Source organism: Centroberyx affinis, unplaced genomic scaffold (assembly GCF_046629955.1).
Source record: "Centroberyx affinis isolate AG114_WGS23_722 - 3 ecotype Tasmania unplaced genomic scaffold, CSIRO-AGI_Caff_v1 ptg005840l_1, whole genome shotgun sequence".
NCBI lineage: Eukaryota > Metazoa > Chordata > Actinopteri > Beryciformes > Berycidae > Centroberyx > Centroberyx affinis.
In genome coordinates this window covers 125351-152350 of record NW_027282963.1, presented here as the reverse complement: position 1 = coordinate 152350, position 27000 = coordinate 125351, and the positions used below count along the sequence as shown (strand labels likewise).

At 43.1% G+C, this 27000-nt stretch overlaps 1 protein-coding gene across 2 annotated transcripts in view; it reads right to left on the bottom strand.

Annotated features, from left to right (window-relative positions):
• Positions 1 to 7428: 7428 nt before the first annotated feature.
• The window catches only part of cmip (c-Maf inducing protein), a 40426-nt gene continuing 20854 nt past the window's right edge, over positions 7429 to 27000 (bottom strand). Inside the window, exons 5-22 of one of the 2 annotated variants that reach the window (XM_071547357.1) lie at positions 26882 to 26923; positions 26325 to 26387; positions 25867 to 25947; positions 25088 to 25191; positions 24641 to 24745; positions 22161 to 22306; positions 21854 to 22064; positions 19545 to 19610; positions 17480 to 17506; positions 17271 to 17319; positions 16814 to 16921; positions 16402 to 16518; positions 16022 to 16162; positions 14168 to 14215; positions 13822 to 13968; positions 13488 to 13593; positions 12609 to 12679; positions 7429 to 11503 (exon numbers count right to left, since the gene is read on the bottom strand). In XM_071547357.1, the coding sequence (XP_071403458.1) occupies positions 11450 to 11503; positions 12609 to 12679; positions 13488 to 13593; positions 13822 to 13968; positions 14168 to 14215; positions 16022 to 16162; positions 16402 to 16518; positions 16814 to 16921; positions 17271 to 17319; positions 17480 to 17506; positions 19545 to 19610; positions 21854 to 22064; positions 22161 to 22306; positions 24641 to 24745; positions 25088 to 25191; positions 25867 to 25947; positions 26325 to 26387; positions 26882 to 26923 (1686 nt within the window). In that variant the 3' untranslated portion in view covers positions 7429 to 11449. Of the gene's footprint in view, positions 11504 to 12608; positions 12680 to 13487; positions 13594 to 13821; positions 13969 to 14167; positions 14216 to 16021; positions 16163 to 16401; positions 16519 to 16813; positions 16922 to 17270; positions 17320 to 17479; positions 17507 to 19544; positions 19611 to 21853; positions 22307 to 24640; positions 24746 to 25087; positions 25192 to 25866; positions 25948 to 26324; positions 26388 to 26881; positions 26924 to 27000 lie in introns of both variants that reach the window. The other variant, XM_071547355.1, reaches the window with a different exon arrangement.

The window sequence follows — 27000 nt, the reverse complement described above, 5'->3', positions numbered from 1 at the left end:
TGGAGCCTGGTGTTACTGGCTGATGGAGAGGAGAGTGGAGCCTGGTGTTATTGGCTGGTGGAGAGGAGAGTGGAGCCTAGTGTTACTGGCTGATGGAGAGGAGAGTGGAGCCTGGTGTTACTGGCTGGTGGAGAGGAGAGTGAAGCCTGGTGGTATTGGCTGATGGAGAGGAGAGTGAAGCCTGGTGTTACTGGCTGGTGGAGAGGAGAGTGAAGCCTGGTGGTATTGGCTGATGGAGAGGAGAGTGAAGCCTGGTGTTACTGGCTGGTGGAGAGGAGAGTGAAGCCTGGTGGTATTGGCTAATGCAGAGGAGAGGACTCCAGCTACCATATCTATATATAATTCCAAAAACGTATTCGAGAATCTAAAATCGTAGGAGGCTGCAGCTGCTGCTCTGAGCTAATAGGACGGCTGGCAGTGCTGGCATGGAACAGCACACTCAGCAGATCAGAAACCGGATTGTATCAACAATTATAGGCTAAAGGGACGGCTGACTCTGCTAGCTTGAGATGGCCCGCTCAGCAGATCAGAAACCGAACTGTATCAACAAACAATTACACCAAGACCTGAGAACAGTGTATCACAACTCAACCCAGCTACCATATCTGCTATGAAATAAAACTTATTTAATGACTTACCTACTTACTTACCATTTACAGTTAATACAGTAGCTGGCTTGAGACAGCCCGCTCAGCAGATCAGAAACCAAATTATATCAACAAACAATCATACCGAGATCTGAGGACAGTGTATCGCCAGCTACCAAATCTCTAAAAACCTGTTTATGTCTAAAACTCTACTATTTACAGTACCTAGAGTCAGAGTCTCAGGTGTCTCTTGGGAGGAGGGGGGCTGCTGCTGCTGTCATCGCTGCTAGCCTTCCTCTTCCTCCGACTCTGACGCATCGGCACGTCTCTGGGCCTGAGGAAGGTACAGAAGGGACAGCTAAAGGGATGGCTGACTCTGCTGGCTTGAGACAGCCCACTCAGCAGATCAGAAACTGAATTGTATCAACAAACAATCAAACCTGGGGAAGGTACAGAAGACGGACAGCAGCATGCGGCCCTCTGGACTGTAGTCAGTCAGCCTCCACCGACCCTTCAGCTCCCCTCTCACACGGCAGCAGACTGGGGAGATGACCCTGATGAAACGGCTGCCCGCCACCTTGGAAATAAGACCACATTGGAAATAAGAGTTTTGTGTAACACTTTCATGTGCCATCCTCTGGGTTCAATGTAAGTCTTTTAACATGTTTGATTATCTTTTTGCCCATAACAAATTCAATCAATCACCTCCATAGGGCAGACGTGGTTCCTGGGGTCTGCCTTCAGGGCTGCTGGCTCGACCTTGTCAGGGTGGCTTGGAGTCACAAGGGAGCGAGCTGAAGACCTGGAGGCTGCTGTGGACATGATCACAGCTGCCGGTGCTTCCATCACAGGACCTAAAGATGGGACAATATATTGAAATTCAATATATTGCAATACAAAAATGTGATAATATGTATCGTGGGCCAGAAAAATTTATCGCAATATCAGCTATATCTTACTCTGCTGTAGTAATCACAAATGAGAAGGCTTGCCCATCACAACTTGTATCGTGTAATAAGCATATCGTCCCATCCCTACCTAGTGGTGTGTTCTCCATGTGGTCCTGGGATGGATAGACGAATGGGGTAGTCAGCAGGTCCGCTTCAAAGGCCCCCTCATGGTGAATCCAAGAATAGTCAGTGGACTGTCCGGTGAGGAGGCGGAAGAGGGTGGGGACCACCTGACCGATGGCAAAGATGTTGTCCCTAGTCAGAGGACGGTTCCTCAGGTTGGTCACATTCATCAGTACCCCGACAACTGTTAGCAGCCCATCTAAATGGAAAACACGAGTCATGAATTACTTTATGTAAATGTAAAATAATGTAAAAATAGGAAATTTCTTTAGTGATTCAGGAAAAATGAAAGATGTGAAAATATATCTAAGCTCAAATATTCAGCACTGTTGAAAAAGAAATCCATGCTCAAGCAACAAAAGGGAGCAATGCAACCGTATCAAACACATGAATAAGTATATGTACAGTACATTGAGTTAGATGCTGGGCTATTTCAGAAATGGTACAAAAATTTCTCTGACAGTGGGACTGAATTGGCAAAGTCTTCCAGAGAAAGCTTAAACAGCTTGCATAAATCTACATACACCTAAATCCACATCTGTCACAACTACAGTTCCATCCACCAGAGGGCGCCAAACTGGACGTCCAACTACCAGCCTGATCTCCACCTGCACACCTGATTCCATTCTTCTTATCAGTCTACACACCTGATCCTCATCACTCCCCTACATATATATACCTGTTGCCCCAGTTAATCAGTGCTTGCAATTTGAGTCTGTCTCGTGTACTTAGCTGTTAGGCTATCTGTTGTTGCCAGTTTATCTGCCTGTCTGTATCCTGTACCTGCCTGCCTGCCTGCTTGCTGGAGTAAATCAGCATTGTTTACTCCTACTTGTAGTCTCCGCTTCTGCTCTTGGGTCCTATTTGCTTGCCTTACAACATCACTCTTTGTGATTATCTGCCCAATAAGCAAATTCTGTCTGGGAAAGGTCTTAATTTTGTTTCAGCCACACATTATAATGCTTTTGAAACATATATTGACTTTGAAATATTTTGTAGAGTAAGACTAGAATTCTTTGGGTCTAATGATGGGTGCCCTAATGAGATACCCACTGAGATGCGCTATACAAATAAAATGTATTATTATGATTCTTTTTTTTTTTTTAACATGCCGAGTTTTCCTGGGATTTGCCTGGACATGCTTTACTAATAAACTGCACTCCAATGTCAATATCTAAGAATTATAGAGGAGTGTCAATTAGAAAATCTTGTTTGATATCAAATTTCTCTATGTAAAACACTTGAACTAAGATCAAGCCTCTATTTAAATTGTAAAGAGGCACAATTACATTATCTAACACCAAAATCCACCCATTTGCTAATGTTCATAACAATAAAATAAATGACTCCCACCGGGAACTGCATGTTTTTACATATCAATTTACTTAGTATGTCCTTTGAGACATGCTTGTAATAAAGGGCTATATAAACAAACAAACTTGATTTGCCTAAACTGGCAACACATAACGCTAGCTAGCCAGCATCCAATTCACAGCCAACGCTAATTGAAAACGGCACATTTTCACTGTTTTTAGAAATCGTTTTTAGCTAACATTACGCTAGCTAAACAGTAACAGCTAGCTAACATCAAACCTAAGCTAACGTTAGCTTGCAGTGGTAATTTTTTTTTTTTTTTTAAATAATTGACCAACCCTTTGGCTGGTAAAATATCGGAGGTTACAACGGTAAAATAAAAAAAACATTAATTGTTTTTCTAAGGCTCATATTTTAACGAATCGTCTCCGTTTTCATCCAAGTTACGGGATGTAAGCTAGCTAACGTTAGGCGAGCTAAAGTTAACTTGGCTAACTTTGACTCGTCTTATTTTGCCTACCATGTTTTGTCATGTTTTTATTTTTTAACCAAACCCACATTTTGAAATTTGGTCATGTTGAATCAATACGCATTTCTCAGCGAGTGTTTCACGTTTAATTGTGTGTCATTTTTGCGGTTAAACAATATGTTTTCCATGTTGGACAAACTTAGCATTAAGCTAGTTTACCGCCGCGACCCGCGGCTGTTAACAGTTTATTACGGCCTGCTGGGTCGCTGGGCGCTAAGTTAGGGCAGTTTAAGTAGGCTACCTGGATGGTCCTGCTCTGAGCGGGGGATGAAACTGGAAATGAACTCGTACTTCTCACGTTGCATTGCACTAGCCATTATTTGGACAGTCTCCGACAAAAGCTGAAGTGCAGAATGATAATTCGGAGTGTTCGGGTCTGCTTTTATACACGTTCCATCGCCCTGGAGACGGAACCTTGGAGACGGAACATGAGCCTTCTGCCTCTATTATGACAGGTGAGGTACACTGAATGTCCAAATATCAGGGACACTAGTGTTTTCATGAAGTACACTGAATAGGTGAATCCAGGTGGAAGCCATTATGCCTTATTGATTTCCCCTATTAAATCGATACTAATCACAATAGAATCTTTGAGCCTATTGCTTGTCCAAAAAGCATCATTTCATTATAGGCTGATATGGTGTAAATCAGTCTCAATTAAGTGCATTCCATACTTTTAGCAGAGCCACAATTTGTACCGAATAATTGCGACAAATTCAAGGCGTTAAGCCGTTAGACTGGGTGTCACAGGGTTATAAAATAATTATGCGTTATGGCTTCGTGGCGCACGGAGCGCATTGGAGACGCCGGGGGCGCACAGCCATCCTCTACAGCCGCACCCACTGTCTGATACCCGGAGTCAGAAAATGAGAATAAAGAACTTTTCCAGTCTGTTCTTAATACATCTGTAATGCTTTTTCCATTCAAATCAAATGAATGTGAAATGTTGAATGCATGGTTAGGTTCACTCTTTCCAAAAAACAAAAGGCACATTTAGGAAACCTGGGCCAGTCGCAGCAGTCTCATCTTCCTCTCCCTCTTTTTCTAACACTACGCAGGGTTTTCCCCGTGATGAAGGTGAGACATCAGTCAGGGGAGAGCTCCGGTGTCCCATCGCGCCGCCAGTGGCACAGGTATTATATGTTCTGATACAAATAACTCGGCAAGACTTACTTGGCTAGAGCCTGATGCTGGTTGTGCAATATCAAGGTACACTGGTTGAGGTGTGCGTAATTGCGCAGCGCTTTGGAAATGCGCACCACATATCGTTCAAATTAGAGGCTGCAGGTGGAACGCACATAACTGCCGAGCCGCCTTTGGATGGATACAGCGATTTCACCAACTGAAATATATCATACAAGCTGTTGGATGACAGATATTGGTAAGAATAACGCCATAATTTACCCCAGTACAGACCACAATTACCTTTTACCGTCATCCATCAATGAGATCTATCCATCGATGGATGACATGAGGATGGATTGATGGAGTGCAGTTAGAGTTATAGTTATAGTCTAGGTGTAAATGGGCCTCAACACCCGCTTGCTCATAAAACAAACTTTTCTGTCATCCTACTGTGATGCTCTTATTAGACAATAACAAAACAAACATCTCTGACTGGTAAAGGCAAATTGAACTCAGAATAGATGAGGAATGAATGGAATGGAATGCTAGTACTAGTAGAAATAGTAGCAGCTGCAGTAGAAGTAGTAACAGTAGTTGTACTAGTAGTATCAGCAGTAGTAGTAGCAGTAGTTGTGGTACTACTATCAGCATAACAACTGTAGTAGTAGTAGCAGTAGTAGTCCAGTGTTTCTGTATGTGTGTGTATGTGAGCAGCACATCAAGGCCAGTATTGATTTGGTATTCATAGTTTAAATGTTACAAGACTTGTAAAGTGCCAAATGAAAAGAAGGAAGGAAGGAAGAAAGGAAGGAAGGAAGAAAGAAAGAAAGGAAAGAAGGAAGAAAAGAAAGAAGGAAGGAAGGAAAGAAAGAAGGAAGGAAGGAAGGACAGACGGATGATGGACAGAGACAGACTAACCCTTTCTTCCTTCCTTTCATTTGGCAAACATGTAAAAAACAGTGGGTTTGAAATAGCAGGTTGGCCATCCATTAGTCAACAGTGAAAAGTATTAGATAAGTGGAACCAAGTAACTTAACATCAGTTTTATGGGAAACAAACACATGAGACACACACATTCAAATGGGATAGATATAAAACTGTGAGTTGATTTTGGTTGGAAAATCAAACACAAAATGAAATCCAAAGTAAAAAGAAAAGAAAAAAAATCGAACCCTAACCCTAGCCTGCCGTCCCACCATAATCATGATATATTAAACATAAGCAGTTATGCTAATGAGGACATTAAGCTAAATACTTTTACGCACCCTTTCATCTTACAAGCCTTACATCACTTTGGTTTTGGTGAAAAGTTTGTTGGTATCATCTGCATGCTATATAAGGATATAAACAGTTGCGTGTCCTGCCTCAAGGTACCTGTTATTTTTGTTTTGGGGAGCGGGGAATAAGACAAGGTTGTGGGATCTCCCCTCTAGTTTTTTTTTTATTGTGGTGGAACTGTTGGCCATTTTACTAAAAAATTATAACATTGATGGCCTAGAGGCCTTGGGCAACAAATTCTTGATAGGTCAACTTGCGGATGATACCACTCTTTAAAAAAAAAAAAAAAAAAAATTCTCAAATTCCTTTGGCCCTTAAGTCAATTGCTTTTTTCACTAAAGCTTCAGGTTTAACACTAAATATAAATAAATGCGAACTTTTGGCTATACAGGATCACCCTTTTTGTATCCCAGTTAAAATTGAAGTTAAATACTTAGGCATTAATGTAAAAACCAAGAATCAAGAGAAGAGATTAATATTCAGAAGATTAATGAAAAATGTAAAGCTATACTAAAGTACTCATTGGCTATCTTGTCAAGAATGATTAAATCTATAAACCAAACTAATTTCAATTTTACTTGGAAGAGCAAGTGTCATTATATCAGGAAAAGTGACCTCTTAAAAAGCTAACCAGTAGATGTCAGTCCAGCCCGAAAAGTAGTCTCTGTGTTTGGTCTCCCTTTAAATGAAATGTCACGGTGTGGCTCAGGCTGGCAAAGCAATGTCTGCCAATGCAACAGACACACACTCAATCATAAATCTAACACCACTAGCCTAACTTCGTATCAATAAATATCATTTGATTTGAGTGGCATAACTGATTGTGTCATATTCCTCGTCATATGCCTCTTAAAAGTTCCATCCTCTACAGCAGTGATTCTCAACCTTTTTCATATCAAGGACCCCTAATTTAGTCCACATTAGGGCCATGGACCCCCATTTGATGAGATTTTGTCTCTCAGTCCCAAATCTGAGAATATTTTAGTTGTTAGATATGATTTTATGCAGAATTCCATGACTATATGTATTGTAGGAGAAATAACAGTGAAACTATGATCAAAATGGTCATTCTTCTACATTCTCTAGTTGTGTTAACGTCTTGTAAATGAAATAATGGTGGAGTTTAACAATTCATCAGTTTGCTGGGGACCCCCTGGAACCCCCTCAAGGACCCCACATTGAGAACCACTGCTCTACAGCACCTCTATCATCTTACTTTTTGGCACAATGAATGTCATTACCAAAATATGCTGTGTCAATTCAAATGTGTGTAAAGCCTGACATCTAAAGGTAAAAAGCATACTGCTACCATTAGATGTCAGGCTTTACACAGATTTGGGTTTGGTGTTTGAAGTGACAATTCGCCACATGAAACATAAACACAAATTCTCCCCAAATATGAAATCACAATGTTAACGCCTTCCTGGGGTTATTTCAAACATGATGGACTTACTGCTAATGTGCCTTCAGGAAGCCATTCGTACAAATAACCCATGCCACACACATCTGAAACATATTCACAGACAGTTTTTTATTTTTGATTGAAATTATTTCACATCATAGTTGTTATTTTTCCTGTTGAAGATCTTTTTGTATTTTTATTACAACAGCCACAGAGCAGCAGCAGCAGCAATAATAACCCAGCAGGAGAAGCAGATCGACGCGGAGAAAGACTGAAAGAGAGAGAAACATGATGGGGCGCCCTTTTTTCCAGCTGCCAAAAAAAAATATTTTACGACAAGGAATCATGGTAAATAGAGATTTTTTTTTTTTTTCCCCCAAAATCGGTCAGGACTGCAGCAGCGGGTGGCGCCACATCCGAAAACCCCCGCCCCCCTTCCGTTAACAACCGTTAAGACTCTCGCGCATGTCGGACGCAAATTTTTTAAATGGTAGAAAGTCTTTACGAATTCAGAGGAAGAAGCCGATCTCGGGCTTCTAATATGAACTTATAGAGAGATAACTGACAGGTGGCATGAGGAGAGAGGGTGGGGGGAATTGGGGGGGGGGGGATTAGGATTTGAATATGAACCAAAAGCAAAGCAACAGTGAGCTCCACAGGATACGGAGATGTGACAAAACAAAAAATCGTTTGTATTTAACTATCACATGTCCTCCAAACAGTATTACAAAACTTTCCCCATGCCATTCATGGCGACATCTGGGGCACAACAAAGCTAGATTCAGACTGATGTCAGTCTGCTGATATGTCAGAGCGATATTGGCCTTTTATTAAAAATCAGATATCGGGCCGGTCAGCGTGATATGATGGAGGTTCCTCCCTGATCACAGCGAGTCAATATGTTTCAATCCAAAAAATACCGGTATTGGTATCAGGCTTCAGAAATCTCTGAACACAGGACACAGTCAGATGGGATCTCTCCGTTTCAGTCCTTAACCTCGGTGAGATAGTGATCGGACCCTTTTCATATTTCAAACCATTTGTAAAACAAATAAGCAAAAAAATTACAAAATAAAAAGACCGGATGATGCAGCAACATGTACATGCAAAAAAAACAAAAACAACTTACCAACAAAAACACAGGAGACGCTTGATTAAAGTGATCAAATCAACCAAGTTGGAAACAAAAATAATTAAAAGACATTACCCATTGAAAACATAATAGATGACAATTTTTTAGATTACAGTGCACTTTGTGGGAAACAAAAATAAAAATAAACATAATAATGACCACACGCACACGTTTGTTAAGATGAAGGCAACGCTAGCCCCGCCCGCGAAGGGAGGGCAAGAGAAAGACAGAGAGGAAGAAGAAGAAGAGAAAAGAGGAATCGAGGGTTGCAAAAATGGGGGCAAAGAGAGTTCAGGGAGGAGACAATTATATACACTTGTATATACATTATACAGGATATGAAAGAGAGCACGAGGTCCTAAAGCCAGACCGAACATGGCCGTACACAATGAAGTCTACAACGCCAGCCAGAAAACTGCCATGGCACCCGATGAATAGGAAACAAAGCGTCAATTCATAACTCATAGCGGACGGCGTTCCAAACTTTGTCTTCTGTTCCACCTTCTGCCTCAACCCAACAAAAATCTGGAGCATTCTGGAAGTCAAAAAAAAAAAGAAAAAAAATGGATGGACGCAGTCAGAAATGGGCTGACTGAAAAAAGGGTAGAAATGTGTGTCGTCTGCGTATTGTGTGAGTGTGTGTGTGTGTGTGTGTGTGTGTTTGTGCAATACCCAAAAGAGGGCCACTGATACAAGACAAACCAACCCAAACCACGTCTAGACAGAGAGAGAAGAGAGAGGCTGCTGACAGACTTGCAGTGTGTCAGGGCCGTTACCACATAACTTGAAATGTTGCCACAATAAACGGGCAACATTTTGAGGGAATGTAGACGGGCAATTTTTGTTGCAGTCCTGATCTTTTGTCCCTTATAGCCCGTTCTGATATATACAACAATTTTGTCCCGTTGGCCAATTCCCATCCCTGCTGAGGACAATAGTATTCATCGATACAGCCTGAAAATGTCACCCGTGTATTACGGCCTATAAATACATCAAAACAATTCAAAACAGGTGGTTTGACAGGTAAAAAGGTAATAGGCAAATATTAACTCGTCCACAGTTTCCCATGTAAACAGAAAAGGCTGTGATTAGAAGGATTTACAGTATGCAACAGATTGTCAGCCCCACTGGAGGCACTTCGACCCTCCGTCCTCGCCCCCGAGCGGGAAGGCAGGGACGCGGCTCCGGACGTCAGTGTCTCTCAAACGGCGGGGGGGGGGGGGGGGGGTCGCCGTCCACGTTTTGGGCCGCGAGACGCTCGGACAGAGTCAAAAGGTTCTATTTCCATTTCACACGCCCCGCACGCCGCTCGGCGCCGACTCGGCCGGCGGCGTCGCTTCGATTAGCGACCGAACGGACGTCGGCCTGAAGAAGTGCACGAAACAAAAGGAAACTGAATGAATGCGTTTGGCAAATGTCCTTTCTCGAAAGCGATCGTTTCCCGGACCCGTCTGTGCAACAGAGCCAAAATAGCAAGAGGATTTGAAAATATACAAACTTTCAGCTGGTGATGTGTCTTGTTTACAGGTCCACTTAGTAAATTACCACAGTCAGCTTTAGGGATCTACGGTACCACCTGCATGGTAGAGAGATCCACGCCCTCTTGGTTGGCTTGATTGTGTCGTGAAAAAAGACAACAGGGCCTCTATACTTCATTATTGTCATGACAAAATCCAGGAGAGACAGAGTAAAGGAGATTTTAAAGACAGAACTTATAAATAGAAGGCAGTCCCAGACCACCGAGCTACTGCTACACAACTGTCCTATTAAATAGTATGGGAGTTCATCATTATGTACACTGATAACAAATTCAAAAGGAAAAAAATGTCGCCATTTAACTGTTTTTTTTTCCTCTACAGAGCAGAGCTCCCGAAATGTCTGCTTCTTGTTTTTCTTTTTTTTTTTTTAAATGTCATCGTTGGGGAATATTTTCATATATATGTTTTATATATAAACACACAATATATGAAAGCACAGATGTCTGGAAAAATATGTTCATTCAAGTTGATAAAAATCAAATTTTTTTTTTTTTTTTAGTGTGTGAACGTGTCGTTATGTGAGGAATAGGCACAGTCTCGCAACTTTTCTTTTCTCAAGAGGTAGCACCTCGTTCCCAATGCAGGACTTGAAAAGGCCAGAATCTGAACCTGAAAAATACAAGCCAAGACCAACGACCAGAATAATGAGTTGAACACGTCTTTTAGAGAGCTACATCGTGGATCGGATCGGAGGCAATATCAAAAAAGTACTGGAATGTGACCTGCTTTGTCCAGCCTTCATCACACAAGGGTATGAGAGAGAGAGAGCGAGAGAGAGAGAGAGAGCAGGAGAGAGAGAGAGAGAGAGACAGGAAGGCTCTGAGGGCAGGAGATCAATTCAGGGTTTCCTCAGTGTCCTCATATGACACGTGAACACACAGAGGAGGGGACGACGGCTGGACAGCTGGATTTTAGCTCGCATACGAAAACGGAGCGACCATGTATGAAAGAAGGGGGGTGAGGGATGAAGACACGGAGATAAAGAAAGGGGTTAGGGTTCGGGTTAGAAAGGGTCCCTCATGTCATAAGGTGGCGGGGTCCTTGCGTGTCCTTTGACGACTTCACTAAAAACAAGGTCCTTGGAATACCGATGACAGAAGAGAGGGAAGTGACAAGGTCCTTAAAGATGTTCTCGTCTAGAAAAAAAGTGATTTTGACGCTGACCGGAGAGTTCCTTCCTGTTGTTGTTGTTGTTGTTGTTGTTGTCGATGACGACCACGTCTGAGGACGATGAAGGCTCCTCGTCCGACTTAACCATGTCCGAGACGACGCTTTCCGGTTGTATGAAGCAATCCTCACGTTAGGATGATGTCAGAGTTCCTGGTCTGATGATGATGATGATGATGACGATGACGATGATGACATCACCACACAATTTCATGTGTGTATCCGAGGGTGTGTACGCATGCGTGTGTGTGCATGTATGAATGTGTGTGTGTAGTTATGCGTGAATATGTGCGAACGTGGTCGATCACCAGGCCTCTGTGTACCGGACGTCAACATCTTTCAGATTGGGCAGTTTGGCCTAAGGGAGAAAAAGAGAGAAAGGGTTTGTTTACACAAACAGCAACGTACAGAGGCTTTGTAACGGAGTCACAAATCTGCCGCAATCTTGGAGGTCCACTGGGGAGTTGGCTGTGTGCAAATAACTAACAGTGAATCATCTGCTAAAGTAGATTTGTTTCCAAATGTAGGTTACTGTGACACAGTAAACTGTCTTGTCTTTAGCTCTAGTCTCTACTGAGTTGTAGCTTGAGAAGACTCAGCTCAGTTAACCTGAAATAACTGTTAGCTAGCTGACTAGCCAGCAGGCTCATTTAGCAAAGCAACCAATATTAGTTAAGAGGTGACTACAAGTCACTAGTAGCTAACTTGATATGTTAGCTAGTGCACAAATCAGATGTGTTAACAAGACAGTGATGGTTAGCTGACCAGGAAGCTAGCTAACAAGCTGACATTATCTAAACATAAAATCAGTCAGATGGTGAAATGATGAGTTCCTAGTCAGAAATAGCACAGGCAAATATTGTACTGGCATTTGACTAAAACTAAAAGATATTGGCCTGTCAGAATTTCATTAGTATGGGTTTCAGTGGAGAGTTTTAGTGTCCCATGATGAGCTAAATGCTGTTTCAGAGGCTTTTCCACCCTGACAAGAATAACATTCCGGAGGGAAGCACTGAGTACACTGGCATCAAAATGGATAAATTTAAAGATATGGACAAACCTCATATGGGTCTAAACCTAGTGGATATGGAATATTTCCAGCCTCCATAACACATTATATTTGGTAGTACTTTGTTAATCCCCGAGGGGAATGTTTCCTCATATGCAGATCCCACAGTGATTAGTTTTTCTATTTTCTAAATGATAATAAGGATAACCTGTATCATGTCCTCCATCACACATTTGGCTGTTGCTCTTGTTAAACAAGTATATGGGCATTTCTGACTGGAACTGGAAAGGACAACCTGTTTCGCAGAGTGTGACTTCACAGGGAAGTTCGTGACATGAGACAAACGTGAGTTGAATGATAGGAAATAGCTGTCAACTTGTTCACCCACTGGTCCTACATTCATGATGACTGTAAAAATCATTGAATGGAAGTGTCTTTTGGCAGTTGGCGTTACCTTGAGGTCCTCATATGTGTCGGCCGTCAGCTTGGTGCTGTTCATGTTCAGACTGCACAGGCTCTTCATGGCTGCAACAGGGAGACAATTACAATTAGCTACAATTAGGGAATCAGCTTTTATCCAGAACGACTTTTCCATGCTTGCTCTGTGGTTGTCATGGCACCCAGGCTTGCTTGGTTACTTAACCCGTTGCCTTTTTGCTATTTTCGCTGGCTTTCTGCTGGGTTTGAAGACATCGCAACTGAGTTCCTGCCTAATGAAACTGTGAATATGGAGTATGCAATCTTAGTTCTCTGAATGGAAGAAGACTAATGACTACAGAACACACCCTGCTGCATTAAATATATGCATAGTGAATGCATGCAAGCAGAATTTACAGCTGAAATTCATGGCTGTGAGATATGACTTGTACTATCAGAGGTTGCTGCTGAGTGGCAGAATTTTACTCAGGACTTTTTTGGGGAAGTGATGAAATTGCAGCCTCATTTTGCAAAAGGTCCATTTAAATGGGCTGCACTGCTTAGAGTAGATATGTAGTGGTTGAGGACTAAATTTAGGATTAGGGAATTAATTTTACCAAAGGTCCTTACATAGGATTACATGGCCCTGATGTAAAATTCCATGACTTCCCATAATGAACTAGGAACGCTTCCATGACCTAAAAATCTCACTCCTTCCTGGTTTGTACATGTTGTTTTTCAGCTCAGAAAAATTCTAATATGGTAAACATTCTGGTTTCTACTCCAGTTGGGCTTGCTGTGGAGATAAACAGCTGATCCATTTGTAAAATTCTCTGACTTCCCCAGATAATTTATCAAATTCTCTTTTTTGGGAACCCTGCTCTATGTGTGTGTGTGTGTGTGCGTGCGCTCTTACAGCTGAGGGCCAGCAAGCCAGCGTCGGTGACGGGCGTCTCGCAGAGGTTCAACACCTGAAGACAGGCCAGATGCTCAGAGAGCAACCGCAACCCTGCGTCCCCAAACTGACCGACGGATGGACAGATGGATGTGAAGGAAAGAAAGAAAGAGAGAAAAAAGATCAACCAGCGAACAGACAGCGATATACGTACAGAAAGGCGTCGAAATCAAGAGACAGAGGGAAGAGAGATTACATACTCATTACACATCTATTAAATCATTATCTGTGTGTGCATGTGTGTTTCTGCGGTGGTTCATAGTTAGTGTTGGTGCTGTTTCCAGTGTGCCTGTACCTGTGTGGACCAGAGGTTGAGCTGTTTGAGTGAAGGCAGCTTGATGAGCTGCTCGGCACAGGCACTGGTGACGTTGGTGAAGGCCAGACTGAGGTTCTCCAAGTTCCCAAAGGAACCCGAACTCAACAGGCGAGCCAGGTCCGCATCCTTCATATGTGTTGGGGGGAGGGGTCAAGAGAACGTCTGATTAGCCGTTTTTAATGTCACAATGTTTAAAAAAAAAACCCACTTATGTATAATGTGGGCCCGGAAATGAAAGGGTTAAAACTGTTTACGATCAAACCGAGCTAAGAGTAACTCCTCACACAGCTGAGTCCTAAAGCAATGAGCGTAAATGTAATCTCACCGTGGACTTTGAGGGAAGAGTCAGGCGGGTGGGGCCTCCTTTTCTTTGCTGAGGAAGAGATAGAGAGAGAGAAAAAAAGATGGCGTCTGAGCACAAGGCCTTGCAGATCCCTTTTAAGACAGTAGATGGTGTCTGTGAGCAGCTACAGACTTGTGCTGCACTCGTGTCACAGCTGGTGAATACTAGTAGAAAACACTGTTCACCTCAGCTTTCAGGTGGTAAATACTACTAGAAAATACAGTTCACTCAGCTTTTACATGGTAAATACTACTAGAAAATACAGTTCACTCAGCTTTTACATGGTAAATACTACTAGAAAATACTGTTCTCTCAGCTTTCAGGTGGTAAATACTACTAGAAAATACTGTTCTCTCAGCTTTCAGGTGGTAAATACTACTAGAAAATACTGTTCACTCAGCTTTCAGGTGGTAAATACTACTAGAAAAATATGTTCACTCAGCTTTCAGGTGGTAAATACTACCAGAAAATACTGTTCACTCAGCTTTCAGGTGGTTAATACGGCTAGAAAAATATGTTCACTCAGATTTCAGATAGTAAATACTACTTAAGAACTTAAGATTTCTCAGAAAATTCTGACATCATCATCAAGGAAATACCTGTAGTCGATGTATTCATTTCATATAACCAGTTCAAACAAGCAAAATGAACAATTTTCAATACATACAGTATGTCATTTTGTACATGTATGCCTCGTGCATGTACGTGTCAACACTTACTGTATATACTTGTTTACGTATCTTCATATGATTTCTATTCTCTATGTGCTATGGTAAGTGTGTATGAGTTGTCTTTGTATATGCGCGAGTTATCTGCGCTATCTATGTTTATGTACAGTATACACTCAGTGGCCACTTCCTTAGCTATACCTCCCCATTTCCTCCAGACAGCGAGTCAAGTGGCTGTGACTCAGTAAATGAGGCACGCAGACAGGGTGGAGAGGCTCAGATACAGTCACTGTCCGACTAAACATTGGGCAAGACGCATCTCAGAACCAGCCGACCTCCTGGGTTTTCTACACTGCGGTGTCTGGAGTTTACCGAGAACGATGAGATAAGCAAAAAAACACCCGGTCTTGGTTGACGACTGAAGACCAGCTAAAGTTACCGGGCCACAGATATGCAAGTAACATCTTGGTACAGCAGTGATGTGCAGAAGGGCATCTCAGAAGGTACAACCAGTCGAAACCTTGAGACAGTTCTAGGAACATGGCAGTAGGTTATCATCAAATCCAAGAACGCCAAGAAAGATACTTGGCGTGAAGAATGTGCTCAAGTTGTCTTGGAGAGAACGCACTTCTCAAGCACAATTGTGTGTTGAATGTGGAAATAACTTGAGGAAACAACTGACTATCGCACTGTTCGGACGTGACGCATCATTCTCGCAATGAATCTTGGGGCTTTTCATTCATTCTTGTTGGCCAAGTTGCCGTCCGACGCATCCTCGGCCGGCAAGTAAACTTCTGGGATCTTGAGTCGTCCTTGGCGCTCCTGAATTGTGCGTACACCGTTCGATATTACGTCAAATGCGTCACGGTGGACCCAAGGACGCGTTTTGAGAAAGACCCACTCCACAGTCCTCAGATCTCAACCCAAGAGAGATCTTTGGAAGAAGGCCAAACAGGATGTTTGTAACATGAATGTACCGTCAACATGGACCAAGATCCCTGTGGAACGTTTAAGCACCTTGGTGAATCCAGGCCTCAAAGAATTCAGGCTGTTCTGGAGGAAAATGAGGTCTTACACGGTACAAGCTAACTATACCTAATAAAGTGGGTACATGGTGTATGTGTGTGTGTGTGTGTGTGTGTGTGTGTGTGTCAGAGCAGTAACTCACCAGTTCTTTGAGCTCTCTCTGTCGGTCACAGAGCTGTTCGTACATGCGCAGGCCCACCTGGGTGCTCTCCAGGGTGGAGATGATCTGCAGCTGGGTGTCCTTGTTCTCTATGATGTTGTACTCCAGCATCAGGCACAGGATCTGGACACACACACACACACACACATACACACACACGCACAGTTTAGCACTTACCTACAAACAGTTTACAAATTGCTTCACATAAAAACAGAATAAATAGCACAACATAACATATTAAAATAGGGACCAAAAGAAATAAGCAATAATAAAAAATGTCCTCACTTTTCCTCAAACGGTTCTCACTCGTGAATTCACAAGTTAAACTGTCACAAGTATTAATAAAGTACAAACACACACACCTCCACCATTGTCTGGTTTCCACGCAAGGCCAGCAGCATGCAGGGACCCAGCTTGTTCTCAGCCAGAGAGAGGAGAAACTTCTTGGTCTTATAGCAGGAGCCCATTAAGATATGAACCTGGAGAGGAGGAGGGGGAGGAGGAGAGGAGAGGAGATCAGATCAGTCTGATCTTATGGCAATTAGTTGTTGCTAATACTTGTATGCAAAGGAAAGGCATGCTGTGACATCTGGAATGGACTGATACTAAATTCCCTGGAACCCCAACCACATATTACTTGGCAATGATTGATAAGGCTTGGCAGTGGGGAACTTTGTTAGTATTTGCACAAGTTGTGCAAATACTAACAAAGCTCCCCACTGCCAAGCTTTATCAATCATGTGTATGTGTGTGTGTGTGTGTGTGTATACTCACCATACTGGCAAATAGCTCTCCATCATCATCACAGGCGACGCCTCCTGGACTATAGAGCTGGAACCAGCCGTCTTTACCCGAACGCACACTGAGTAGGCAGGAATGGACCTGGAAAACACACACACACACACATACAGCCACACACCGTATTAAAAGAATGCAACACATTTTTGAAAGATTGTCTCGCTGGTCAAATTACCCATTAAGTGATGAGAACATAGACCCCAAAATCATCCATATGTCCGGATTACAGCATTTACTCTGGTGCTCCACACTTTAGCATACACTATGTTGAGTGAGAGTAGGCTCCATGCTAACACTTTTGCCTACCTTGGAACACGTGGATGATTTTGGTGTCTGTTAATCACAAGACAATCTCCCCAAAAACTTGGTGTATTCCTTTAAGCACACGACCTGCTACACACAATGTTGAAATAGTGGTAAAACACACACTCACCTCCTGCCTTGGGTCCTCTGCAAACCTCTGAATAACATATTTCAGTTCCCTATTTAGAGAGAGAAACGTTGAGGCACAAATGTCAGGCTGTTTTCAAACTGGAATCCGCCCTGGCTTGTAAAGCTTTTTAGTGCTGTCACATGAAACAGACAGTATTCACAGCACACATCAATTGATTGTCTCATAACAGTTAATAGTGAGTTACTTACTTTGTGAATTTGGCATGTGCAAGGGCCCTAGAGAGAGAGAGAGAAAGAAAAATAAGAGAATAAGAGATCAGATGGTGAGTTTATGCATGTTTTTTTATGTAGCCTACTATAGCTGGGAAGCGATGTTTATAGCATATTCAGGTTTTTTTCTGGCATCGAGTTGTTTTAGTTTTGTTTTCTCTTTGTGGTTCAGCCTTGCAGTAGACCCACTTGTGAACTGACAGACACCGATTATACACTGTGTGCAAATGACAGCAGCAGAAAAATGCCTGGAAAGACGACTGCGGAAGAACTATAAATAAGCTTGACAGTTAAAAGCACATCCGGTGGTAGACTGGTGACACGGTACCATGATGAAACCTTAGCTGGGAGGATACAGCAACGCGCTCGGCGAAGTTGCAGAGGGATTGCACGGCCCGTTGTGCCATTTTGCACACGTGTACGCGAGGAGCGAACATGTGCATTTTCTAGGGATTGTTTGTTAGATTAGATTAGATGAAACTTTAATGGTTCCCGTGGGGGGAAGTTGGGCCGTCGCAGCAGCAAAATAGAAAGATACATCAAAGAACAACACTGAAAAATGGCAACAACTTGGACATGTTAAGTAGAACATGTATGATTGAAAAAGTGACGGGACGTGCAAAAAAAGAAGAAACGCAACAGAACTTACTGAGAAATAAAGGCAAGGGATTTGCACATTAGAAAAAAGCCGCAAAATTATGAAAATTATAAAACATTATTCACATTAATGGGTCTACAGGAGGCCATGTTACAGCTGCTAATGTAATAAGTGTCCATTACCGTAGTACACCATTAACGCAATAAATTTTGCATAGTAGTCCTGCTAACGTTACACATTTCCCATTCACAAAATAAAATAAAAGTTCCCTACCATATTCAGTACTGTGCAAAAGTCTTAGGCATATGTCAAAGAAATCCATAAAGCGAAGATGCTTTCAAAACTAATGAAATGAAAAGTTTCTGAATATCAAAAATTTACAGTAAACAGCAGTCTACTGACACACTAATGCAGAAAACAAATAGCAAATAGACATCTAAGACTTCTAAGAAATGTATATAAAAAAATCTAGGGTGCCTAAGACTTTTGCACAGTACTGTATAGTTTTAAATGTTTTTGTCTCTATATCTGTGCATGTGTGTGTGTGTGCATGCGTATTTGCATGTGCATTGATGCAAGTCATTATATCCTAAGCGACAGGCGCGACTGGGGAGCGTTGTTGCCTTTCTTAATGACGTCTGAAGCCATGGACTAGGCAACAGTGGCGCAGGTGAGCAACAGGTGGGTCCCAGTGTCGCAGGAACAACAAGCCCTCCTTGGGTCGCCGCTAATGAAGCTCTGACCCAGCGAGCACAATTACAAATAAGGCCCGGGGCCGGCTAGACGGTTACAACGGCCTCCCCTGGGAGAGAGGAGAGCCCCCCCCCCTCGCCCGCGTCAGTAGCCGGGCCCTGACGGGACCCTGCTAGAAACATGTCGCCCTCCAGGGACGCAGTGCACATGTGGAGGAAAGAGGACAAGGGAGAGAGGGAGTGAGGAGGAGGAGGTGGAGGAGGAGGAGGGGAGAGGGGTGCTGGGTAGGGTTAGACGGATACAGGTTTTTGAGGGCTGATATTGATACCGAGCCACCTGACTGAAGCCACCGATTGCCATGAGAATTTCAAGTTTTCATTGTTTCCCCACAGAATTGTATTCTTGTCAGGGTGGAAAAGCCTCTGAAACAGCAGTTAGACCACCATGGGACACTAAATCTCTCTCCTTTGCTCTCATTCTTTTTCTTTTCCAAGCATGGTCGTTCTACAAGGGCACTAAGGCCCTGACCTTGCCATTCCTATCTATTGGTTGCTTGTAATGTTTGTGATCTAGATTTCAGTGTTATTAAACTGAAACTTAGTCTACTGCTTCTCTCAAGTCTCTCTGAATAACAGCATCAGCTTAAAGACTAAAATGTACTGTCATTGTAAAGTATAAGGAAAAGAGGGAGAGGAGGACAGGAGGAGGGGGGGATGGGAGCGAAAAGAGGTGTGTGTGTGTGTGTGTACTCACTCTTTGGGGAAGGGGATGGGCTGCAGTAGGCTGGCCAGAGCAGGTCTCCAGTCATCATAGTCAGACCTGAGAGAGAGAGAGAGACAGACAGCGGTTAAAGAGGGACGGAAAATGGAGATGGAGAGAGTTCACATAGAGAGGCGAGTGCAACCTGGATATACGAGGCCAGAGAGCGAAAAGAGAGAGAGAGAGAGGTCCCCTAGTCGAAATGTGAGCCGGGGCCGAGATGACGCAGGACTCCGGCATTGATTTAACAAGACCTAGGAGGAGGCTCGCGTTACTCCCTGTTAAGTAACACTGGCTTTGTTACGGAGGCTACAAACGCACACGCACTATCGCTTTTTAGGTCATCCTGATCGGTTCCCACACAGGCCGGCAATCACTTACACCCCGAGAAAAAAAAAAAAGGACACACACACATACACACGTAATCCTGGCTCCACTTCCACATTGTGTAATCATCGCCAGCGCTTATCATATTAACTCATTTGGTACCGTTTAACCCACTGACACCGATCATAATTTCAGGCATACAAACACCGATATACTGTTACTTCAAAAACGAAGCTGTTTCTTGAGTAGTTAAAATGTTACTTAACTTGTTTCGTTGTCAAATTGCTAATAGCTTCGAGTTAAATTTTAGAGTAGTAAACACCAACACACAGACCTTTATAACGTAACACAAAGCAACTAGAAGACTTTTAAAATCCTAACTGTTTGTGCGTCTCCATTAGCGAGTGTGGGAAATTTAATTCACCCGAACTTGTTAAATGAATGAATACTCAGTATGATATTCTACATGTGAAGTTGTTCGTATCCATGAGGAATGTATGTGCATTTATTATAGATCATTATTGTTTTATCAGCATTAACTAGCTCTGCAGAAAATAATGGTGTCTCCAGATGAAAAGAATGGGCAGCTTGCCCAATGCAGGCATGAGTGGTCATGATGAACTGCAAGGCTAACGATTTGAGGGAGTAGACATCATTATTTTTGATAAATGATAGAAAGACCCAAGAAAGGTAAATAATGGTGTATTGACAAAGATGAAAAGTTTGGAGTAAGATCAGAAGGTGGGACCTTTTAATTAGGTCCACAATGGGATGGGGCAACAGTGTGGCATAAAAGAAGATGTATTGAAGGGCTAGTTTAGTTGCTCCATGGACCAGCTCGGTTTATTGTTCTCTGTGTGACTTTGCAGTAAACCTATATCATATTGAACTCTACTGAATCTGTTTGACATTTTGGCCCAGCTGAAGGTTTTTCTCCCACACTAGCTTTGTCCGTTAGCTAGCTTTGTCTTTTACTTCAAAAACTAGGCTATTTCTTGAGTAGTTAAAATGATACTCAACTTGTTTCGTTGTCAAATTGCTAATAGCTTCGAGTTAAATTTTAGAGTAGTTTTGCCAACACTGCATACGACAAACACCAACACACAGACCTTTATAACGTAACACAAAGCAACTAGAAGACTTTTAAAACCCTAACTCTTTGTGCGTCTCCGTTAGCTAGCTTTGTCTGGTGCGCATGCTAACGCTTTAGCATACAGGATGTTAAGTAATCGTAGGCGACTAGCATAATCCTAAAAGTGAGAAAATGTGGACTTGTAGCTGCTTTAAAGTTGGCTGGTTAGTTAATGTTAATGACCTGAATCTAACCCTGCCAGACATATTTAGGGGAGTAATAAAATAGGAATAAAATTTGACTGCAATGACGACCAGTGAAAGAAGATTTTGTGTAACTTGTTTTGTTTAAACAGCAAGTGAGTGAAGTTAACTAGACAGCTAACTTTTTTGCGCTGTTGATTCATTATGGACTACCAACTCTGGATTGCTAATAGGCTTATCTGCATACTTTGGATTAGGGCTGAACGATTTTGAAAAAATATCTAATTGCGATTATTTTGACAGATATTGCAATTGCGATATGATTTGCGATGTTAGAGGGAATGATCATTTTTACATCATTATTCTCATTTTCATTGATTTCATTTTGCGGGGATCTGTACCAAACAAAGATGTTTTCTTAAGTCTGTAGAATATGATGTGTAGGCCAGGACATCTCTGCAGCACGACGATATTTCATTTAAAATGCTATTTTGACACATTTCACCTTTAACAAATATTGTGCCTCCAGCGATTTGAAAATTGCAGTTTCGATTAATTGTTCAGCCCTACTTTGGATTACGCTAATCGCTAATCGATGTTATTGCAATTCCTACTAGCCGCTGATAGAATTCGATAGAAGTCATAGATTACTTAATAGCCCATTAATAGTGCCTTTTCCTAGAGTTCGCATGCCAACTCACAGCATCTTGAGGATGAGGGCGAAGCAGCCCAGCACCCGGTCGGCCTGCGCCGGCAGCTGGATGGACAGGGCGTTGAGCGTCGGGCTGACCAGCAGGCAGTCGATCAGGTTGGGCTCGCTGTCGCCGCCGGCCGGGCCCGCCTTCCGCCTGGCGTTGGCCGAGTTGTTGTTGCGCTCCAGCTCCACCAGGATCTCGCTGGAGTTGACGATGGACGGGGGAGGGGAGAGGGGCAGGGAGGGCGTCGGGGAGGAGATGGGGATGGACGGGGCCGGGCCGCCGGGGGCCGCGGGGGGCTGCTGGGGAGCGCCGGGGTTGGCCGAGAGGGGGAGCAGGGTGGCGGGCGGCGGGGTCGGCGGCTCGGGGCGCAGCAGGCGCAGGGGCATCGGGGGCTTGCGGTCGTTCTGCTGCTGGCAGCCGTTTCGGATCTCCTTCAGGCTGGGGGAGTTGTCCCGACTGGAGGGAGGGAGAGAGAGAGAGAGAGAGAGAGAGAGAAAGAGAGATAAATTGGGTGAAAAAAGGGATGATGCAATTCCCTAAGGTCGCAAAAGAAAACCCTGAAGCAATGTAGGGACATGACGTATCTATGGACCACAGCAACGTCAATAGGCATTAAAATAGTTTCACTGCAGCGTTGTGACGAAAGTAAGCATCCAGCGGCCTGGTGAGGGAAATGAAAGAATGGAAAGAAAAAGAGAGGGGTGAAGGGATGACGGAGCCGGGAGAGACGGGTACCGGAGCGATGGTTCCCCGGACGCCAAAGGACTCTTGGAAAAAAGAAGCTAACAAGAGTTCCTCTCTGGGGGTCGGGGGGGCTGAGGAGATGTTGCTAATGAGTTATTATAGCCAATGCTTTGCATCTACAGACATCAAAAGGCCTCTATGGAACTGACCAGAGAGACATAGCAGTCCCATTAACTCTCATTTCAATCATCAAAAAGACATAATCTGTCATTTTTATTTGTTAATGTAGAGCATTTGTAGATTCACTCAATTATTTCTGACAGAAAAAAAAATTGGAAAAAACTTTTTAAACTTTTTGAACCTTGAAGAGAACTCATGTATTCACCGAAGTGAAAGTTAATTGTGTCTCTTGATAAAATAGGCTAAAATATAAATAGAAAATTTGTCTAAATGTAAAAATGCAGTGGAAATGGAGACTGGTTGCATTCTGAAGCCTGGGGCTGGTTTTGTTGCATGTAATACTATATCTACTTCCTCTTTAATCCTATATCAGCTCTTTCCTGTCTTAAAGGGAAATTCCACAGACCGATGAGACGAGCCAACTGCCAAGCAAACCAGTGACAACATGAAATATTATATATATGCGCCTTTAAGACATCCCTCTAATAAATCGTTAATCTGAAATATGACAATAAAGATGACATTCTCTTTCTCTGCATGCTCTATAAAAAATGATAGCAGGCTATAAGGACACTGTAAGGTATCCTACTGCTCTGATGGTAATACAGTATCTGATCTGCAAACAGGTTTTCAGATCGACTCATGCAAATGCTGGAAAGCTGGATTTATAGTTGACTGCTAAGTCATTCATTGGAAAACAGACTGCGGTTTTCAACACCTCATACTGTTTCTTCACTAACAGTCCTACAAGATGGGTGAAGTGAGCAATCGCGTGTTTGTCCAGTCAATGGAAAAACGGGCATAGGTCAACAATAGAATGACTCTACCACCACAACCGCTGAATAAACAGCTTGAATACATGTTATAACCATGGTGTGAAATGACCAATCTCGAAAAAACAATGGCTGGTAGAAAAAGAAAATGTGCGCACCATGAATAGTAAAAATGAAACTGGCCAACAAGAACTAGCAAAGGTTCTTCCTTACACCAACAATTTCTCTCCAGACAGAATTTGTCCTTTTTTTATTAGAATTTAAGCAATTGTTGCTTGTGACAAAGAAGTATGTCAGATGCACAATGAAAGGCGGTACCGTCCATTCAGACTCAAGTCTACCTAGATTGATTTGAGTTTTGTTTCGATAATACTTTCATGAAGAATCACTGCACACAGCTGGGATATATCCGATCTCTGGCTACCTCTAGTGATATTGAAGCCGTTCAGACCGATGGCTGAAGGATGAAAGATGACCTAAACAACATGAGTCACATGACATTAAAATGTTTTATAACTGCAAATGTGTGTCAAGTTTCTTCACGCACCTCTGCCGTTGGACCGTTTCACAATCAACTTTGCACTTCTCAGTACTGTGTTTTCCTTTTTTTTCCTACTAGTTTATTTAGATTAATGAAAAAATAAATTATGATAGGCGTCGGCCAATCTGGCAGAGGGCTCAGGGTTGGAGAAAAAAAAACAATATTTTATCCTGCACAGAGTACAGAAAGCATAGGTAGACCTAACAATAGCTAACAATAAGTTAAGGACAAATAGACAACGGCTTTTAGTCATGTTTTACTTTGAATATTTTCTCAGGAATTTAACGTAAAATGAGAGACAAGATGCGCATACATTGACATTAAATCAAAGTGATGTTGTAACTGGTGATTGTCTGTAGCTTGTCTGTAGGTTTCCATGAGGCTGACCTTGATGCTTGATAGATCCAAGCTGCTCCGGTTGTACCACCAGTCAGATGAACAAGATGTCCAGACATGAGTGAAAAGGGAAGTGGAGCAGCAGAAGGAGAGGTGGAGGTGAAAAACTAAGAGGATCAAATGAGGAGGTAGTGGAAGGAGCCAAGGGTTCACCAATTGGATCGTGTGCGGGGGGAAAAGGTGAGAAGTTGTCGGTTGTGTGTATGTGTGACTGACCTGTTGATGAACTCTTCATAACAGGAGTAAATGGCGGCGAGACACACTGCCACTAGGTTGGGTAGCACCCGTGGGTGAGGGCACTGTCCTGTTGGCCCGTGCATGCTGCAATATACATAAGTGCAAGTTAGCTACCATGGTTACAAACAATTTACTGCGGTGTTCACCTGTTGTCACCTTCTACAACGGGTACAACAGGTGGTGACATCACGTGGCACCAAAGACCAGCCAATAGCAGATGGCCAGTTCAGTACCCTACTTTCACCATTAGATGTCAGGCTTCAGGATTTGGGTTTTAGCTGCTCTTTAAAGATATTGTGCATCAGCAGGAAATGTCGTCTATCATCAGCTTCAATCTCCAATATATCAAGTATCAATACTTCTGGGAAATCAACCGTATACACGAGTCTAATTTCACACGACGCATCATGCAGTACGGTCCCTCACCTGTGGATGAACTTCTTGACGACCTCCATTCCGGCGTTGAGCTCGTTGAGGGCCAGGATGTACTCCTGAGTGAAGAGACGCAGTCGAGGGCACTTGCCAAAGTCCTGACAGAAAAGACGAAAGGAAAACAAGGAGTTAGAAAGAGAATAGAGACTTCGAGAGTGCGAGGAGAGAAGAAGGAAATCCACAGAGAGAAAAAATGAGATGATATGAGAGAGAAGGGAAGGAAGAGAGAAAAGATTTCTGACGCTAGTGGTTCTTTGGTTAAGGTGGCTGTTCTATATACAACTGTAATTACTCAAGGAACCCTCTTCTATAGAGCAGTGGTTCTCAACGTGGGGTCCAGGGACCACCAGGGGTCCTTGAGGGGGTTCCAGGAGGTACCCAGCAAACTGATGAACAGTTAAACTCCACTATTACTTCATTTACAAGAAGTTGACACAATTAGAGAATGTAGAAGAATGACTGTTTTGATCATAGTTTCATTGTTATCTCTCTACCTACAATGCAGATAGTCATGGAATTCTAACAATAAAAATATTCTCAGATTTGGGTTTGAGAGAGGAAAATCTCATCAAATGGGGGTCCGTGGCCCTAATGTGGACTAAATCAGGGGTGCTTGATATGAAAAAGGTTGAGAATCACTGCTGTAGAGAACCTTTCTAAAATGGTGCAAGCCTAAAGAACCATTTTCTGGTACTATATAGAACCCTATTTGTTAAGAGAATATATTTTTGGCCGGTAAAAAGTATTCTTATATCTGTTAACGACCGTCTCACCATGTTATGTTTGAGGATTCTCTGGACCACAGGAGTGAACACTTCAATCACGACCATCGACCGCGGCCGCTCCCGACAGTGCTGCGGAACAGATGCACAAACACGGTCAACCGGAAGCACTCTGCATCACTTAAATCCATCCGGATTGCATTACGTCTAAACTGAACTTCCAATGCGAACTACACCATGTCACATTTGGGGGAACACGTTTACGCGTTTCGTCCATTCGTAACACGAAAAGAGGAAACGTAACCCTTCTAATCGTGATGTGTTATGTCCACTGATTGGCTGAGCCGGCAGGATGCCACCCTTCCCATCATTTCCGAACATATTCCTCTACATATTCTAACACTAGCACCTGCTTTACTGGCCTCATTGTTGGCCTATTTGTTGCGAACGTCATCCGCTAAAAAAAAACATGCAATCTACGTTTTGAAAGCTGCGACACGTGAGCTCACCTTGCAGAAGAACTCGCACAGGTCAGGTGGTGGGTGGTTGTTTTCCAGGAGAGGAGCGATGGCCTAAGGAAACGCACACACACACACACACACACAGGGAGACACGGATCAATACAACTATTTTCCATATCCTATCTTTTATTTACCGTGGCCCTGTGCCCAGCGGTAGAGACGGAGGGGGCTGGGCCCGGGCTGTCAGGTTGTAAAGCCTTGTAAAAACACCCCGACGGGGCGAGCTACACAAACATCGCAATCTCGCTCTGCATTCAGCTCTACTGTTTTTTCCCCCAGATACCATGCCATATGGGCGATGGCTGCCACAATCAAAAAGCGTTCGCGAAAGTTAATAAAGAGACAAAACGCGGACAAAGACGTGGAAAGAATCAACCTTTCCCTTCGGGTTTAGAGAAGGAAACGGCGAGAGGGGCTCGTTTATTTAGCTGCTATGACACTTTTAGCGGTAGGTATAGGTAGACTGGTTCCAGGTTGTCACTCATTAACCTCAGCCTGACAACAAATGCAAGATTTATAGTGGGGGAAGTGACATGCACGCTCACCACGATGATGTTCTCATGGTCCTGAGTGCTGAGGTTGGTGTTCTGTGGGGAGGAACAAGAAGAAAAAAAGAGGTAAGGGAAGAGCAAAGAGGATAGCGCTTAGTTCTCTCTGTGTGTGT